At 37.6% G+C, this 20477-nt stretch overlaps 1 protein-coding gene across 1 annotated transcript in view; it reads right to left on the bottom strand.

Moving 5' to 3' along the window:
* Positions 1 to 8020: 8020 nt before the first annotated feature.
* corin (corin, serine peptidase) overlaps positions 8021 to 20477 on the bottom strand; it is a 49302-nt gene continuing 36845 nt past the window's right edge. The window contains exons 10-22 of the mRNA XM_022677478.2: positions 18992 to 19099; positions 17984 to 18215; positions 16986 to 17131; positions 16760 to 16867; positions 16553 to 16666; positions 16347 to 16457; positions 14733 to 14856; positions 14314 to 14439; positions 12838 to 12887; positions 11380 to 11554; positions 10957 to 11228; positions 10121 to 10254; positions 8021 to 8405 (exon numbers count right to left, since the gene is read on the bottom strand). Of these exons, the coding sequence (XP_022533199.2) occupies positions 8223 to 8405; positions 10121 to 10254; positions 10957 to 11228; positions 11380 to 11554; positions 12838 to 12887; positions 14314 to 14439; positions 14733 to 14856; positions 16347 to 16457; positions 16553 to 16666; positions 16760 to 16867; positions 16986 to 17131; positions 17984 to 18215; positions 18992 to 19099 (1883 nt within the window). The 3' untranslated portion in view covers positions 8021 to 8222. The remainder of the gene's footprint in view (positions 8406 to 10120; positions 10255 to 10956; positions 11229 to 11379; positions 11555 to 12837; positions 12888 to 14313; positions 14440 to 14732; positions 14857 to 16346; positions 16458 to 16552; positions 16667 to 16759; positions 16868 to 16985; positions 17132 to 17983; positions 18216 to 18991; positions 19100 to 20477) is intronic.

Genomic DNA, 20477 nt, shown 5'->3' with positions numbered 1-20477 from the left:
TTATTTATTTAATTTTATACATATTTTTTTACTTATTTTGTTTTAATGTGAAATTTTCAGGACTTTCAATGTGTTTTTCAGACACTGTTTTGTAATTGCCATAAGTGAGCTGATGCGCCCTTTGTAGGTCAGACTTATTGTGCTCTATTTCAGTTTAGAGGGAGGAAGGTAGTTTGGCTGCCCGTAAACTTACTGAAAAGCCCACTCAGTGTGTCTGAATTATATTACTTTTCATATAAGGTAAGAAAATTGAAGTTATCCTGTACATTTTACCCTTTATTTTTACACTTAACTTCTGAGCACATGTACCAGCCACCGTGTGCTTCTTGCTAACTATAGGAGATTAGCCAGCTATTTGGAAGCATATACTTTGTTCAGTTTCTGTTTGAAAAAAAAAAATATATTAAAGTGAGAGTTAACTGTTTACGTGCTCATTGTTTGTGTTGAAAGTTTATATTGTGCTGTTATACATTTATCTGGTTCTAAGAAATGTATGTAATGGTCATTTTCAGACTTATTGTGCAGTATTTCAGTTTACAGGGAGGACAGTAGTTCGGCTGCTCGTAAATTTACAGCTTCTGTGAATATTATATTCGCTGTTTAATTCTGAAAAGCCCACTCGGTGTGTCTGAATTATATTATATTTCATATTACCGAGGTTGTCGTGTGAGGGAGAGCACGAGGGAGAGAGAGATTCGTCGGGAGAGCGAGGAGAGAGAGAGAGAGAGAGAGAGAGAGAGAGAGAGAGAGAGAGAGAGAGAGAGACACTCCGTGAACACTGTTCACCACCCAAAGCACCACTGGAGTCGTATTGCCTTGCATCAAAAAAAAAAAAAGAAAGTGGATGCTACATATTCTACAGCTCTACCGTAAGACTGTTCCACAAACCGCAGATTCACAGTGGTCCATTTCAGACTGAACGAGACTTAGCTGCAGCTATTTTATTTTATTTTATTTTATTTTATTTTGATGAAAGGCCATTCATATACATAATTGTGATTTTTGGAAATGCTTGAATTAAATACAAAATACGTGACATTTTAAAGATGCACAAAGTCATACAATTTCTAAATAATAATAAAAATAATAAAAATAAAAAATAATGTTTTCAAAAGTAAATGTTGTGGTGTGTGCTTACTGTGCAAATTAATATATTTTTAAGTTAATAACTAAACAAAGTAAACTATATTTGTATTTTTTCTATTAGTTCCTTTCTACACTTACAAACCCGGGACGCTATCCAATTGACTGGTGGTGATCAGTCTCTCTTCCAGTGACCAGAGCCTTATTTAGAACTGGATTACAAAAGCACAAGGTGTTTCGTGGCTAGTGAGTGAAAGAATAAGGTAGGGATTCTTAATAAAGTGGCCAGGGAGTGGAAGCATAAGGTATGTTTGTGTTTCAAGTAAAGTGGACAGTGAGTTTAAAGCACAAATTAGCCGGTGAGAGCACCTGTTATACCGACCCACGTTTTGGACAGTCGGTTTTGGACAATGCTGTCCCCATCTGGACTGACTGTGTTACTGCAGGTTGCACTTGGTGAATGGCTCAGACTGTCTGAAGCATTTTAATGCTGAAGCTGTAATTTAATGAAATATCAGGTTACACTTTTCTACAATAAGGGCAATTTAATGAACAGCACGTAGGTGAGAATGTATCAACTAATTATTAATTTACACTAGTTATTAATAATGGTAATTTCCTGTATTTTTGGGAGGGAGACTGGCAGATAGAATCAATTTAAAAAAAAAAAAAAAATAAAATTGAATTGAATTGAATAAGAATAAGAGAGAATAAGAAAGTCAAATAGAGAGAGAGACAGTGAAAGAGAGTGAAAAACAGAGCGTGGCTGTGACCGAAATGGCTATTCCCTCATTAGTGTTGCGCTATGTAGGGAGACACTAATAAGTTCACTAATTAGTGGTAAAACTGGAGTGAATTCGGACACTAACTCATCATTATTATGCGCCAGCACCGGTCGCATAAACACACACAGGTGAGAGAGGGGTTGGGCCGTGTTCAAAACTCCATAAACAAACTGAGCTGAGCTCTGAATTAAAGTTAGTGAAGATCTGATCTGATCATGACGTTATTTATCTGTTTGTTATATTTACGCTGTTTAAAAGATGATCCTCACATTACTGAACTACATGAAGAAAACCTTAAAAATAGCAGCGTACACCGGCTCGCACTGTTGCCAGATTGGGTGGTTTCATGCCAAATGTCGAGTTGTATCTGAAATTGTCTGGAGGAAACGCTGTGATTTGACGGGTGAACAAAACTACCAAGTGTAAAGAGTTTGGAAATTTAACTCGGCGGTGTTATAGTTAGATATCTAACCTGGCAGAGACAGAGGTTTTAGTCCTGCTGATGGAAAATTGAAGCTGTGTTTATGTTCGTTATTATATGTGAGTAAGTTATTTCTTTCTTTCATTGCGTGCAAGCTCGTTTTTATGAACTGTTTTTACGTTCGTGTGTCCAATGATACAAGGCACAAAACACATAATACAAATATGCAGATAAACTCATTTAAATATCATTTTTTGTAATCAGAGATATTTAAGATATTTATGGTATTTTAGTTAAGATCATGTTGGAATAAACCCTGTAATATTGTTAATATGTCGAACATCAGCTGTTTGGGTGGTTTTCTCAGTAATTTTGTGGATTTTAAACACGTTTTACCCTATGAATTGGTTTTATCTGAATCCCACTGTAACAATCTGGCAACCCTGGTGGCTCGCTGTCCGCTCCGTTTCTTTGGCTGTCTGTTGCTTAGTAGCGAAACCCGCAAAGCATTGTGGGACACATTCAGCTCGCTTAGTAAGCAGCGATTTTTACTATAAATCATGATGCATTATGGGAGTTTTTAGTGCCCTCAAAATCACGTTTGAATCCCCCCTTATGATTCGGACACTCAAAGAAAAATGGCTGATATACTCAATAGTGCCCTAACTAGTAAATAGGGAGCCATTTCGAAATGAAGTGCAGGTAGCTCGATGGACAAACTGCTGGATTAGCTTGTTTGCTAACCTGTCAGCGCGAGAGCGCAAGCGGCCGCGAAAACACTCACCTGGCGAAATGCGAGATCACACCATAGAACATGAAACCGTACAAGTGTACTAGGAGGTCAAAATGCGTACGTGTTTGCAGGGCTTAGTTTGTTTTGCACAGTGCTGGTTTAGTAAAAACTTGTTTTGCAGAGGGTAAAATAATATGATTTCAAAACTGCGTATCACTTACATGGTGTAAGGATACAAGCAGGATGTGAGGTGGCAAAAAGTAGTCCAGGATGTACAGGATTTTAAAGCTCTGCTGTTAATGTGTTAATACTAGAGGTGTGCGATACTGGGAATTTTGGTATCGATCCAATACCAAGTAAATGCAGGGCCAGTATTGCCGATATCGATACCGATACTTTGTGCGTGCGAGAGAGAGAAATAAAGCTTGAGTATCAATCTTTTTACACGAGTATTGCTCAATACCATTACCAGCGTTGGTATCGATATTATTGATATTTGGATCGATCCGCTCACCTCTAGTTGGTACCAAATACCACAGAACACATTCAGAGGTATTGTGGTGTCTGTGCCTCAAAAGTTGAGATATGTTGTACTGGAATAAGAGGGATCTACTCAGCATTAGGCAGGTGGTCCTAATGTTATGGCTGTTATCAGTATGTATTACACTATATTTTGTTTGGTAGTTGGTGGTCTTGAAGCATGATCAACCTGACCAAGCCAGACAAGTATGATTAAGTTATGGTCGACCAGCATTGAAAAAAAAAAAATCAAATGCATCAAATAGTGAAAACCTTTACCATCAAACACCAGCTTAAACAATCCAAGATCAAACCACTCTTTAACTGGATTTTTAAGCAGTGTTTTTAGTGATATTAACAGCTCTGAAAGTGATGAATACTGACAGGGCTAGGGGTTCAGGTTTCAGAATTTGGCTACAAATATTTAGTCAGTAAGACAAAAGCACAATGTTAATTTTGACGTATTTCTTTATTTTTTTTATACATAAACATCACCTGTCTCTAGTCTAAACAGCGCCGACAGCAGAAACAGAACATCGTAAAAATACAGGAACTCATGTTTCAGACGTTAAGGGACGTTAACACGAGCACACATAGAAAAGCTGTAGAAAAATACTCTTAAAAAAATTACAGGAGAGCGTCAGAGACGGAATGTTGCATCAAAATCTTGAAGCACTGAGCTAGAAGTGTACACAACACACACATATACACACCCCTGCAGTGGTTTTACTGTACTTGAGCTGAATCTTATGTTTAATGGATAGGTTATTTTTAATAGAGCTAACAGTGCTGTTTGAGGATGTGGATGACGCAGCTTATGAAAGGAAAAAGGTTGAGTGTTTGGTGGTTGAGGTAAGATTGAGAGCTTGGTTGGCAGGCACATGATAGATCAGTGGAGATAGATGTTAGGGGTGGTGTAGCAAAGTCTGCTACGTCTTTGCTGGTTGAGTTTGGATTTAGAGTTTGTGTGCTGAGGGCAGCTATAAAGGAACTGTTAGAAGTAGCCTGACTGATGACCCCTGTGAAGAGTTTGTGATGTAGGGGCGGACTGGAATATAGGGTGAAGGGAATAGACTTGGCCCCATGTGTAATCTCAATAGATGTATTATTGAATTATTTCACATTAAATATAACGTGTAAATATAACGTGTACATGTAGGCGTGAACTATCAAGAGTTTGAACAACGACTAATAATGGGTGCCAAACAAGATTCCCAAAGGTGTACAGGCATTGTCATGTGTGAAACAAGAAAAAGTCATTGAAGACATTCCCACCCACAGTGGACAGTGCAGTGAGGTGATAATGATCATGACTGACTGTCTTGCTAAATTTGTCCACACCTATATTTAATGCAGGCAGCCCAACACACATATCCCACAGGCCAGTGCAGCATTTTCTTTCGCCTTCACTGGATCAGATTGATGCTTAAACCCCATCAATCCATGTCGTTAGATCCCACTGTTACAACTGCATAAAAAGATTACCAAAATTATTTTTCTTTTTCTTAAATTTGATTCAAGCAATTGCTAATATATCAACTTGCTTAAAGTATGGCAATATATTGAATCATAAGCCTTGTATCGTGATACATATGGGTGTGCCATATCAGAATGTACGCAATAATATCGCCAACCTTTTGAATATTGTGAGCGATATTATACCCTGAAATATCGTACCCTATCACCCACCCCTAATTATCACATCAGGTATTACTTTTTACTGTTTTTAACAAAAGTAAAATCCACACTGTTCTTATTTCTCATTATATATCTACTAGAGAAAAATTACATCTGTCTAGTATTATTCATTTTACTTCAATTCTGGATATATGGAGATTTATTAGGAGTGTATTATTAGTATTATGACATTCTGGATCATTGACTTCTGTTAAAAATCTGATAAATGATGTATTTTTTAATATCTCTTTTAGGGGTGTGCCATATCATATTGTATGCAACAATAAAATGAAAATAATATATTTTTAATTTTGTCGCAGAAGTTTATTCTTGATTTTTTATTTATTTAGTGTTTTGTCATATCGCCAAGAGTATTGTTATTGTGAATATACCATTAAATATTGTGATGATATATTAGGGCCATATCAGCCACCGCTAGTGATACGTACTGTACTGCCAAGTTTTTGTCAATAGTTCTTGCCCTAGTAGTTACTGTGTTATATATGCTTTTATATGTGTGGCAATATTGGTACAAAACGAGTAACACTTGAGTTATCTGTTTAAACACACACACACAGAGGCAGACGGAGTGTGTGCAGTGTGCCGCTGCAGTGTGTGTTTGGTCAGGATGCTCAGCTGCAGCAGATCAGCAAAGAGTAGCAAAGATAGCAGCAGCAGTTCACACTTAACAGTCAATAACACTCCTACTGGTATTCTCCCATTATAACACACACTCACACACATACACAAACACGCACACACTCACTCAAACACACACACACACACACACACACTAGTGTATGTGTATATACTGCAGACACTAGCATTCAAAAGTTTGGAATCACTGTGTTAAATAATAATATTATTAAATTTGTTTGAATTAAATGCACTGGAATAAACAAATGTACATAAAATTTATTAAAAACGTTCAACAGTGAAGTATGATGAACAGAGCATCAGTGTAACATTTATCAGTTCAACTTTCTGACTGTTTGAAGCTATATTAGAAAATAAAACTTAAATAAAGGGTTCTCATACATTTTAACATTTTGAATCTTTTCTCATATTTCTGATATTAATTTTCATGTTTCCTGAAATTTAGTTTGTAAGAGGCAGACATAAAAAAATTAAAATGTGCAAAATGTATGATATGATTTTTTCTTCACTTAACTAAATATAAAAAAAGTTTTACACCCAATTATATATTTTCCAATTTACACAGAAACACTCAGAAAATTGAACTGATCAACATTACACTGACCAACAGAGCTTTACAGGATCCTAAAATTCCTCAAACGTCTTGTGCAAACATATGTGCACTCTCCTTTAAACCAGATTATCGACACAACTGTTGTCTATTTACTGAATATAACAAAACATTTAGTAAATAAACAGTAGTGGTGTATTAAAATGTACAAATGTGTCTCTTTAGAGTTTGTGACTTATTTACAACATTACAACAACTTCAATATTTATAGAGTTTAAGCAGGGGAGAATGACTTGTATGTCAAAAGTAGTGATAATATTTTAATATATATTTACATTCTAGTATTTTATTTCTGTTTATTGTTCCCCAAACACTAATACCGGTAATATAATATAAGTTCTTTGGCCACCTCAGAGTTCTTAGCCAGGAACACAAGCGTTCTCTTCTGACTGAGAGAGGAGGCAGGCGCTGGGGTGCTGCGCGCGCACAGTGCTCCCTTGTGGCACTCTTTGGAAATACCGCTCTTATTTTAAAACACGCTCATTTGTTTAGCACCGGTGTTCTGTCGAATTGTCCTACCCATCGATACATGCTTCCCAAAGGTACTGCGCATGCGCTGACCTACATCATGGTGGGGGGGGGGGCTATATTTATGCCATAACTTTGCCATAATACAAAGATTTATGCAATCCAAATCTAATAACGTACATGTACTGGAATTTCACTGGGTACATGCTCTAAAATAGTGCTTCTCTTGTATTTTACAGTTAAATATACATTAGGGCAGCACGGTTTGACAAGGTAGGACAATTCGACAGAACACCGGTACAAAATAAATTAGGTTTGTACCGCTTTTAACGACAAAGTATCGAGATACTTTTTTAGTATCGGTTTATTGTGCAACACTAATTCACAATAGGATGTAGAACGCATATCAAAAGTTTAAATTGAAGCATTTTACCATATTTTGAGAAACATTAACTTATTTACTTATTCCTAAATCAACATGTGTGAGAAACAAGGCAAAAAATCAGTACTGAATGCTGGTGATCTTTGGGGCCTCAGGTGCACTGCTTTAAAAACATGCATAATTCTAAACTCGAATTTACTAAATGGGCTCAGGAACACTTCAAAGTGTTAAAGAGCAGTTAGAATCCTACCTTAGACAAGAATGGGACAATAGTCCTCTCCCAAATCTCTAGCAACTGAGATTAAATGGTAAAATGTCTCACTTTAAATATCTAATATGTGTTCTATGTTCTATTGTAATAATATGAGTACAAGATTTGCAAATCATAGAATTCTGTTCTTAATAACATGTATATATATATATATATATATATATATATATATATATATATATATATATATATATATATATATATATATATAGTGGGTAATAATATAATATAATATAATATAATATAATAATTAAAAACAGCAGTTATTAATAAGGCAGGTGATTCTAAACTTTTAAATTGTATTGTATGTACAAATGATGCACGCACGCTCACCCAAACATTCACACATTCACACTCACACATACAGTATAACAGCCATAACAGCCCTGTGTGTTTTTGTGATGCGTACTCTACAAAGAACAAAAAAAAACTACTAAGACCAAACAGTCACAATAATATATACACACACACCTCCGTTTGGAATGATCAGATACACACACTCATCTTTCCCCTCTTCTGTCCCTGTTTTTCCTCCGTCAGGAATATTTCATCCTTCATTTTCATTCCACACACACACAGCCCAGTACCTGTATGTATGTGTGTGTGCATGTATATCCTAGACCAGGTGAAAGGTGTGTAAATATATCTGTCTCTGGATCCACTCAGTGAAGTGCGTAACATTGGCGTAGACTCCGGGTCCGAGGACTTTAGAGAAACACACGGACCCCCAGGACGTCAAACCGTACAGAGTCCACCGGCCGTCAGGGTCCTCACACACCAACGGACCTCCACTGTCACCCTGAAACACACACACAGCAGCACAAAACACAACTCAGCTTCAGCTGCTCTGTTCTAGAGAAACTTACCTAGAAAGAACTGTTCACAGTGGTGGTGAACAAAACCAATAAAAGCTCCTTACAGAAAGTTTTTACACCGAATGGTAAGAATACACTGCCTGACACCGTGGACATTGTTTTACCCTCATTTTAAACATATAGTACCAGTCGAAGGTTTGAACACACATGCTCATTAATATTAGTAATTTATTGATATTATTTTCTATGTTGTAGACTTATATTTAAAACTCAAATTCAAAAAATAAATATTAAGGAATATGTGTGCAGTTAGGTAGCAGCCACAAAAAGGGTTTGGTCTTCACAAACACCTGATATACAAACCCAACCCAGGTGGTTTAGGACAAATTAGAGTGCAGCGTGAAGGAAAAGCAGTTAACAAGAGTTCAGCAACTCTACTACTCCTTTAAGACAAAGAAAAAGATAGGCTGAAGTGCTACTAGGAGTATTAGAATTGTGAATCTTTCCAAAAGGTGCTCTTTTGAATATAAGTTAAAGGCACTCTGTTAGGAAAAATGACTACAATTCTTTAATGTGTAATGGCAAGTAGATCTAAAATCAATGAGGCCTCATTGGCATCAAAGCAAAGGGTGCTATTTGGAAGGATCTAAAGTAAAAAACATATTATGGTTTGTTAAAATGTTTTTGTTTAATTCAGAATTGCATGTGTTTCATCCTATTTTGAAGCTTTCCATGTCAATCTACAATGTAGAACATAATAGAAATAAAGAAAAACACATGAAATAGTAGTGTGTTCAAACTATATTTATTTTTGGGGAACCATAGTTATTAAATAGATACATTTTCTGCTATTTTACCATGTAAACATTGCATTTCTTTTCATTTTTTTACTTTTATTAACATAAACAAAAATTCAATAATTCACATTCTTTGCTTCATATTTTTTCCTCAAATCACATGACATATATTTTATTCTATGCTTGTTATTTCATGGAGATTTTCCAGAGAAGAAAATCTGAGGGAAAATAACTTTGCAATTCCTTTTTTTAGTAAAATCAGCAGCTGTAACAAAAAGAACTGTAAAATTGCTTTTTTTAGCACAGCCCTATCAATAAACATCTATTTTCTGATCTAATTTTATACATAAGGTAGTAGAAGGTAGCTAACTATGTTAAGTAAAGCTAAGCTAATTAAACAACACTGTAATAGAAAAAGACTTTCAAACAAACGCTGGATGTTAATCTACACAGATTTCTCTCCTGAAAATTGTTTATTTGGGTGAGTAAAGTGCTTCCATTTGTTTTGAGCAAGCTTAGATTCCTGAATTTCTCCAGCACAAAAGGTGGAGCATTAGCATTAGCTGCTCCAGCAGTGCTAGCCGGGGTTAGCCTCAGGCTAATACTCCCCTCTGAATGGGGAAATAGCGGTTAGTGGCTAACACTAATACTGCAGGAGAACTAAACTGAAATTCCTTCATAACGCTGCACTTCAGTGAAGTGGATTTACTGCTACTTACAACCTGACTGATAAAATTCATACATAAGACACACTGAATTAAAAGGCGTACTAATGATTTTTGGGAACATTAAAAGGATTTTAAGTTTGCCTTATAGTGCAAAAAACGTAGTACTTAATCACTAAGCACACAGCGTTAAACTGGTTGTGTAGACACACACACACACACACACACACAGCTTACCATGCATGAATCGATGGTTCCTGCCTCATATCCCGCACAGAGCATGCGGGAGGTGATGGTCTTCATATCAAAGTAAGACTGACATTGAGAGAGAGAGATAATCCTCACTTCACCCTCCTGCAGCTTAAATGGCACTGAGAAAGAGAGGAAGAGAAACACAGAGATTGTTAATACACTTCAAAAACAAGTATATTATCTTATTATTATTATTTTAAACTCTCACATGATGCAGGTTTACAGTGGAAGTGTGGAGTCTGTTTTAGCCACTAGATGGTGCTGTTTGGTTAATAATACAAGCACTCACTCTGGAAGGTACTGAGAGTGTGTGTACTGTATTCAGCTCAGCTTCTCTGTATTTGCTATTTATAGGTAAATGTTTGAGTAAAATGAACATTGTTGTTTTATTCTATAAACTATGGACAATATTTCTCCCAAATTCCAAATAAAAATATTGTCATTTAGAGCATTTATTTGCAGAAAATGAGAAAGGGCTAAAAAAAAAAAGATGCAGAGCTTTCAGACCTTAAATAACGCAAAGAAAACAAGATCATATTCATAAGATTTCATAAGAGTTCAAAAGATTTAAGAAATCAATATTTGGTGAAATAACCCTGTTTTTTAATTACAGTTTTCATGCATCTTGGCATGTTACACACTGCCTTTGGATAACTTCATGCAAAAATCTGGTTTGATGAGTTGTGACCATTTATCTTTCTCTTGATTATATTCCAGAGGTTTTCAATTTGGTAAAATCAAAGACACTCATCATTTTTAAGTGGTCTCTTATTTTTTTTCAGAGCTGTATATATTGGTGTGTGTGTGTGTTTTATACTCACTCCGGTTACCCATGTGTCCCCAGCCAGTGATGTAGCAGTAGGTGTCGGGTGTGGGCAGACGCCCAGGCTGAGGCAGACAGGCGGGCCGAACGAAGCTGCTGATGTCCACGTCTGCGTCTAGCTGGATGATGCTGATGTCGTAGTCGACCACAGCGCGATTGTAGCGCGAGTGTACGATCACTCGCTCCACACGTCGCGTCTGCATGTGCTCCGACGGGTGGTCCAGGTTATTAATGCCCAAGACCACCTTCCACACATCTGCACTCTCACGCCTACATAGACACATTACATTACATTATATTATATTATATTGCATTTAGCATGCGTTTTTATTCAAAGTGACTTACAAATAATGAGGAACATAAGCAATAAAGGACAAATGCCCCCAAAAAATAACAGACCTGTTTGTGTGTGAGACCTTACCCCTCAAAGCAGTGAGCTACAGTGAGTGCCCACCTCCTCCCGATCAGCACACACCCACAGATGTGCCCGCTGGGGTCACTCTGTAACGAGCACTGCCACGGCCATCGCCCGGGGCGACTCGTACGACCTCCCAGAATCCTCTTCACCATCCTCACTGCTGGCCTACGGCCACACTCTAACACACACATATACACACAATTCTATATATGTAGCAATAAATACCCTGTATAGATACAGTGGACTGAAAAAGTATTTGCCACTTTGATTTTTTTCATACTTACATTTTTTTAGATTATTAAACAAACTTTAAAATCAGACAAATAAAATCTAAGTAAATATAAAAAGCACAGTTTAAAATAATGATATCATTTACTAAGGGAAAAAAACTATCCAAACTGATTTTGCACTTTGTGAAATGGTGTTTGCCAACCCAATATATTAACTGTAATTAATCACACTTTTTGGAAAGCTGAGTTAAATTTTACTAGATACCACAACTAGGCCTGATTACTGCCAGACCTGTAGAATCAAAAAATCACTTAAATAGAACCTGTCTGAGAACATGAAGCAGATAAAAGATCTCAAAAATCAAATCATTATGCTACGATCTGAAGAAATTCAAAAACAGATGAGAACACAAAGTCACTGACATCTGTTAGTCTGGAAAAGGTTACAAAGTCATTTTAAGGATTTGGCACTCTATCGAACCACAATAAGAGCTATTTTTCACAAATGGAGAAAACACGGAACACTGGTGAACCTTCCCAGGAGTGGCCGGCAGACCAAAATTATTCCAAAAGGGCATGGACAACTCGGATGAAGATCACAGAAAAAACACAGAAATTTAAAGAACTGCAGGTCTTCTTTTTTCCTCAGTGAAGTTCATTGTTAATGATTCAATAATAAGAAAGAGACTGGTCAAAAAAGGTCTTCATGGGAGTTCCGAGATAAAAAACACTGCTGACCAACAAGAAAACAACGGCCCATTTCACATTTGCCAAAAAACATCTTGATTATCCCCAGGACCTGATTAACACACAGCCTGTCTAGTGCCTGTAGAGAAGCACTGCCAATACAATGGGGCTCTCTAGAGCAAGTAAACATGAATCTATTGGCATGCCTAATGCCAGACAAAGATTAGAGGGGTATAAAGTTCTCCAGTACTGAGCTGTAGAGCAGTGAGACTGTGTTCTCTGGAAAGAGGTGAGGTAACGCTGACTAAAACTCTTCTTGGAATTTAATGCCAGTATTTACAAAAACCTTTTCTGAACAGTACAGACAGTTTCTTTAAAAAAAAACAGGATTTTTTAAAAATATCCTTGATATTAGAAAAAGCTATGAATAAGCAGCTGTCCCAATACTTTTGTTCATACAGTGTACATGTGTATTATATACGTATGCATTACAGTATAAAAAGTATTATAAGTGTGTGTATGTATGTGTATAGTTGTTTCCTACCATCTTTGCTGCATGTGAGAGCGATCCTTTTTCGAGAGTGGCAGGAGTGTCTATGAATAAGGAACACACACACACACACACAAACTTTTAGGGGAATTAAGTGTGACCAAGAAATAGTAGACAAATAACCCTCTATGGCATGGTGGTGCCCTCAAGCAACAAAACAACTTTTTTGATTATTACTTTTTTCATAGTTTCATTTTAATCTTAATTATTATTGTACATATATGTGGCCATTTAGCCTTTATTTACTCACTAAAACAGGGTTTTTTAAATAATATTTCAACAGGGACACATAAGCTCTCAAACATGAGGCAATTTGTTTTTCTCAACAAATATATAAACCATGCCATAGAAAGGCAAAAAGACTCTCTCTCTCTCTCTGGCTGCATCCAGAAACCTTTGCTACTCCTCCTCTTTTTCCCACCCAGCCAATCACAGCTGCTAGAAGCAGTCAGCGCATATATGGTCACCTTTTTTCTTGTGTTAATTATGGATGTTTAAACTCTAGATTAAAAAAAGCAATTTTACTAATCAAACTATTTACTAATCTGCTAAAAGCAGAAGCCTTGTGATCTCTTTTTCATTTGTTCATAAAAGTTGATGATATACAGCTCTGGAAAAAATACACCACTTTAGTTTCTGAATCAGTTTCTCTGATTTTGCTATTTATAGGTATATGTTTGAGTAAAATGAACATTGTTGTTTTATTCTATACACTATGGCAACATTTCTCCCAATTTCCAAATAATAATATAGTAATTTAGAGCATTTATTTGCAGAAAATGAGAAATGGCTGTAATAACAACAAAGATGCAGAGCTTTCAGACCTCAAATAATGCAAAGAAAACCAGTTCATATTCATAAAGTTCAGAAATCAATATTTGGTGGAATAAGCTTCTCATCACAGTTTTAATGCAGCTTGGCATGTTCTCCTCCACCAGTCTTACACCCTGCTTTTGGATAACTCTATGTCACTCCTGGTGCAAACATTCAAGCAGTTCAGCTTGGTTTCAAGGCTTGTGATCATCCATCTTCTTCTTGATTACATTTTAGAGGTTTTAATTAGGTAAGATCAAAGAAACTTATCATTTTTAAGTAGTCTCTTATTTTTTCCAGAACTGTATGTTCTACAGTCATGCAAGTTTTGGAATTTATTGATAAAGAATTAATTAAGAAAAAAGTGGACTTGTGTGCTTTGTGGGCGTGGCCGAAATGATGTCAGTCCAAAATCCTTTAAAGACTTCCTGGGTAGGATACTCTATACACTAGGTGTATCCTTCACTGACAGTTTCTTCAGGGAGGAATTTTATGCGGCTTCTTTCATCTCCTCCGGTATTCGGACAGTTTACGGGTCCCAGAGGAGACGGGAAGGATCAGTTGGAAAAGGCAGTAACTTTTCGAGTTTCTGGATGCAGCCTCTGTCTCTCTCTTACACACACACACACACACACACACACACGCAAAATGTGTTACCCCCTCTTCTCCAGGAGCCCCTGCAGGGCGGTGGTGTTGCGAAGGCTCCAGTCAGGATGGACGTGCAGCCAGCGTCTCCGTCCTGCTCCAGAGACATCATCTACTGCTTCTGCTGACATAGGAGCACTGCTCACACACCAACACACACACACACACACAGACACACACACACACACTGTTTTATTAAATGTTACACACATGGCTAAAAGGTTGAACACCAGCATAAACACACACCTGAGAGTCTGATAATGTTTGGTCTAGGAGCTACTTAGCATACCATAAACTCACCTGTCTGCCTGTGTGTGTGGTTGTGTGTATGTGTGTGTGTGTATGCTGTGCAGGCTGCTGATTCTAACCTAAACCAGATTCTTTATGTGTGTGTGAGTGTGTGTGTGTACTCTATAAGCTACTGACCTTACCCTAAACCCAGCTGTGTGCATGCGACGGTGCTCAGGTGGGGGTTCCATTCGTCCGCACACACCTGATATTCCGCAGCCGTCTTACTGACCACCAGCACGGCCGGGGACGAGCCAGACAGAGAGACTACAGAGGAAGAGGGACAAAGAGAGAGACTGAGATTATTAGAGAAAGTACAACATTAAATTATTCCATAAGAGATATAAAGATACACAGGAGACAGCAGGGGGCAGAGGAGGACAACAGCAGACAGGAGTGACAGGAAATCAGGAAAATTGGAATAGGAAAACAAAGAACTATTTGATTGCAGATGGTATGAACCCAAGATATTTCATGTTTCGTGTAATAAACGTAATTTAATTTAATTTTACTTAATATTGTCACAGTCCAATATGTGTGTGCCACATCATATCATAGGCAATAATATCACCAACATTTTTAAATGTCGTGAACAATATTATACCCTGAAATATCGTGCTATATCACCCACCCCTAATTATCACATCAGGGTAATTAGGGTTTTTTTTAGCAAAAGAAAAATTCACACTGATCTTATTTCCCATTCTCATTTAAATATCTACTAAAGACAGATTAATCTGTCCAGTATCATTTATTTTACTTTAATCGTGGATATATGGAGATATTTGGAGTGCATTATTAGGATTATGACATTCTGGATCATTGACTTCTGTTACAAATTTGATACAATTCTTTGATAAAAAATCTTATGCAATAATACAATTTAATTTAATTTTTTTTGCAGTAGTGCATTCTTGAAATATTTTTTTAAATTCATTGTTTTGTCATATCGCCAAGAGTATCATTATTCCGGAGAGTTTGTCATTTTGGAGAATTTGATTGTTACATTTATCAAGAAATGTTCACACAGTGTAAGGGACAGTTTTTGTTTCCAAATTATGTAAGAAACTAAAAATCAACAAAAATGGAGATGCTTGTTTTTCATTGGACAGTGACGTTATGCACCAGTTCCTAATTACTCTTACCCATTCTTTCTTGGGGGCAAGTCAATGCTGTATGCCTTTGTAATGTGTCCATCACATTACAAAGGCATATCATTTTGAAAAAAAGCATTGACTTCACAGAAAAAGATGTTCTATAAAAGGCAACATATGTTGCTCATAAATCTCAATGTAATTTCATTTAAAGTTTTAATGTTCAGCTTAGGTCTGTGTCCTTGACCTTTACTTAGTGAAACTCCTCCTGATTCCTTGGCTTATTTAATGATATTTTATGCAGTATAGCGGGAGAAATATGCAAATCCCTTTTAGTGTTTCTTAAAGAAACATTGTTTGCAAACATTTTATTAATTTCATCAAATATTTGTTAGAAACTAGACCATTTACTCATATTTGTTTCTCAAAGATTACCAAAGCCTTTTGTGAATACTGCTTTTGAACCAAACCATAATTGTAATTATCTTATAATTCTTTTGTTGTTTTTACTTCAGTACCAGCCCTAAACTGCCCTTGTCCTAAATTGTCCTTGTCCTAACAGGTTTTTAAACAGAGGGAGACAGAAACAGACAGATGGAGACAGAAGGGAATTTTTGGATGGATAGACAGATAAGAAGATGGACAGATGTATGAGGGTCTTACCACAGTTCCACTCGTCTGAGCTGTCTGAGCAGTGTTTCCTCCCATCACACCACAGAGTGCGATGCACACACTCGTGATTATTACACTCCAGCTCATTATCACTGCACACCGCTGGAACACACAAACGCACACACACAATTTATGTGTACACTCCTGAAAAACAATGTGCCTCAGTTTAACTCTCTCTCTCTCGTTCTCAGTCTTACAGCAGTTGCGTTCGTCCTCCAGTTGGCTGCAGTCCGGAAACCCGTCGCAGATTCTGGAGTATTGGACGCAGGTTCTATCAGAAGGACATTCCCACAGACCCCGCTCCTTACAACCTGGACACACACACACACACAGAGGCAGAGTCAGTGTGTCTATGTGCGTGTATGTGTGTGTGCACGCATGTGTGTGTGTGTGTTTTAACTCACCACAGTTGTCCTCATCACTGTCATCGTCGCAGTCCATGTGTCCATCACAGCGCTTGGAGGACAGAACACACCGCCCTGACCGGCACTTAAAGTGACTAGGAGAACACTCTGTCACCATGGAAACCACACACACACACACACACACATTAACAAAGAGCTAAGACAGCAATGTCACTTAGGAACACATGAACATCCCTCTCTCTCTATTTAAGAGTCACACACACACCGTCTACATCCGGGTCTGGAAGAAGGCAGGTAGTGTTTGCTTGTCCTTCCTCAGGAAACTGAGCGCAGTCTGTGTCCTCTGGCCACTGCAATCCCACAATGCTCAGCACTGACTCACAGCGGTCCTTTGAGCTCCTACAAAGAGACCTACACAAACACATACAGTATATTGGTCAGAGCAGTGATAGAAACTGTCGGTCCTATAGTACAGAACTGCTGGCCTGGGCACTACAGTAATTCAATACAAAACTCATAGTCCTGCAATATGCTGGAATATCCTGCTGGTACTGTCATATATATTGGTGCTATTTTATTTTATTTATTTATTTTCTCAGAGGAAAGTGCAGCGACTTGGTTCTGATATATCAGCTCAGAGATAACTTGTGCTGAAGACATCACCCTTTGGAGTGATGTGGAAAAAGAGCGTCATCTACCTCCCCAGAGAGAGCAAGGCCTGTGCTTTCTCAGGGCTCTGGCAGCTGAACAAGATCCAACTGTACAGAACTCTTTGTTCTTTACAGAATTCCACCATACCATATGGGTACCCAATACTATATTGTATATTGGCACTATAGTACAGAACACTTTGTCTTACAGTACATTACAATACAGAATTCTTGTTTTTATAATAAAAAACTCTTGGCTCTTTAATTAGTTGTTTCTATAATACCAAACCCAACTCTTGAACTCTTGCTATATTACAGAAATCCCAGCCCTGTTGTGCAGAACTCTTGGTTCTATCATGTAGAACTATTGATACAAGAGTACAGAACTTGACCCGACAGTAAAGACCAGATCCAACTGTACAGAACTTCTCATCCTACCCTTGAATCTAGATTACAAAACTTGAACCGATAGATATTGCAGTATATAGTATATTGATACTATAGTGTAAAACGCTGGGTTCTAAAGTTAGTACAGAACTGTTGGCAACATAGTTTACTTGAACCTGAAGAACTGTTCTACTGGAATTGTGTGCAGATGTAAACACCCACCCACCTGCAGGGCGGCACTCTGAGGTGAGTGACGGGGTCACACTTTGGTACCAGTACAGTGCAGGCGAAGAACATGAGGTATTTGTAGCAGTTGGTTTGGACGAGTGCAGGAAACAGCGAGGACTCCCAGCTGACCGAGCTCTCCTTCTGAGACTGGTGACCCAGGAAGTTGGGGAAGCGCGTGGTGTTATAGGGTAGATTCATACACAGCTCCAATGAGATCGGCTCACACACACCTCGCACACAAACACACACGTTACATAGTTAGTGACAATAATTTAATAAACATTCAAATAAATGATCTAATTATACATACATATATACAGCTGTGAAATAATAATAACACACCACTTGAAAATGATGAGATGAGTTTCTTTGATTTTACCAAATTGAAAACCTCTGGAATACCTCTTGCCAGTTTCATTTGCATTTAGAATGAGCCGTTTAAGGGCTCTGTCACTTTTATGAAAATAAGCTGATGATGACGCTTAGTGTGTACCACATGTTAGTGTTAACTTGTTCTAAATGGCAAAATATGAACAAGCTAGTTCATGCTCATCTCCCTCATCTGCTGACCTGTTACAGATCCCTCATTCAGACAAAGTCTTCTGGCTGACACTGGCTAATCCTGCCGTGTACTGTCTGAAGTTCTCAGCCAAAATGAATAAAATGACGTTTCTTCAGCAGATCTAGTGGGTGGGGCACTTGTTGGGGTTGATGGGTTAAAGGGGTGATGCCAGGGTGTCACAATAAGGGAGCCATCCAAACGGCTTATTGAAGAATATGATTCCTGACACCAAACTCTTTCAACTAAATCACAGAAAATTATGGATGTATTCATTTTAGTACTTTTTCCGCATTTGTAGGAGCACACAAAGAGTTAGTTTAGCATAATACATCCTTTTCTTTGTATCCATCTCCTAAAACCCTGTTACGGTAGATATGAGTGGTTGTGTAAGTGAGTGAGTGAGAGAGTGAATGAATGAGTGAGTGAGTGAGTGTTAAGACTCACTGCAGTTGGTGGTGACGTTGCGTGCCTCACAGGGTGCACTCCCACTACAGCCAGGTGAACAGGAATTGGAAATACAGCTTGGTTGACCTGGAGGACACGACCCCTGGTCTACAGAGAGAGAAAGAAAAGTGTAAAAAAGGGAAAGAGAGCATTTAGAACCTTTACCATCACATGATGATACCCGAGGGTAAATGCTAGCTTCTCCGTCTGACACTATCCCAGCAACGTTGGAGCTCAACACTGTTGTTACATTAGCTAACAAATGCTAGCACTTAGGCAGCTGCTCCACCCAGGAGCCACTCAGTGTTAACACTACAGTCCTGCTGAGGATCTCAGTGAGTGTTCAGAATTGAGAGATATCGTTTACTGGTGTACTGTCTCCAGACTCTCCAGACACCTGAGAAATCGAGTGTTATTGTATATATGGACAATAGAAGCAGATCTGAGTCTATTAAACACGCTGATGACAACAGGACTGTGCACTACACTGTCAGACAGCATGTGAGGCATGTGTGTGTGTAAGTGTGTGTCTGTGTGTGTATTTTCAGCTGTTGTGGAATGTGATGGTTAGACATGTTAGACAGTGCAGTTGCTGCAACAGTTCAAAGAATTTCAGAGATGTGCCCAAAAAGCAGCTGTGTGTGTATATATATTTATGTGTGTTTGTGTGTGTGAGTGTGTGTGTGTGTATGTATATATATATATTTATGTGTGTTTGTGTATGGCAAGCCAAACAGGAAATATATAATAAAAGCTGATATATATATAATGAAAGCCGATATATATATAATGAAAGCGATATATATATAATGAAAGCCGATATATATATATAATGTAAGCGATATATATATAATGAAAGCCGATAAATATATAATGAACTCTGATATATATATATATATTGAAAGCTGATATATATATAATGAACTCTGATATATATATATATATATATATATATATATATATATATAATGAACTCTGATATATATATATATATAATGAACTCTGATATATATATAATGAAAGCGATATATATATAATGAAAGTGATATATATATATAATGAAAGCGATATATATATAATAAAAGCGATATATATATATATATATATATAATGAACTCTGATATATATATAATGAACTCTGATATATATAATGAACTCTGATATATATATAATAAAAGCGATATATATATATAATGAACTCTGATATATATATATAATGAAAGCTGATATATATATAATAAAAGCTGATATATATATAATGAAAGCTGTTAAGACCCTTTAAGAGGTAAACGGGTGATCCGCACAGTCAGCCTGAGAGACTGAAGGTGGCGTTGTGGTTCAGCCGGCCGCAGCTCCTCGCGCAGGGGAGGCCGACCACCGGCAGGCAGCGCGGCGCATTCTCTCCACGGAGGTGCGGCGCGACCGGCCTCGGACTGGCTTTAAAGTGTCAGGGGGCGAAGGTGGCAAAAAAGCTCCCGCCCGCGAG

The sequence above is a fragment of the Astyanax mexicanus genome, chromosome 13, assembly GCF_023375975.1.
Source record: "Astyanax mexicanus isolate ESR-SI-001 chromosome 13, AstMex3_surface, whole genome shotgun sequence".
NCBI classification, from domain to species: domain Eukaryota; kingdom Metazoa; phylum Chordata; class Actinopteri; order Characiformes; family Acestrorhamphidae; genus Astyanax; species Astyanax mexicanus.
Note: the sequence above shows the minus strand (reverse complement) of the source record. Positions and strands in the feature narration are given on the sequence as shown.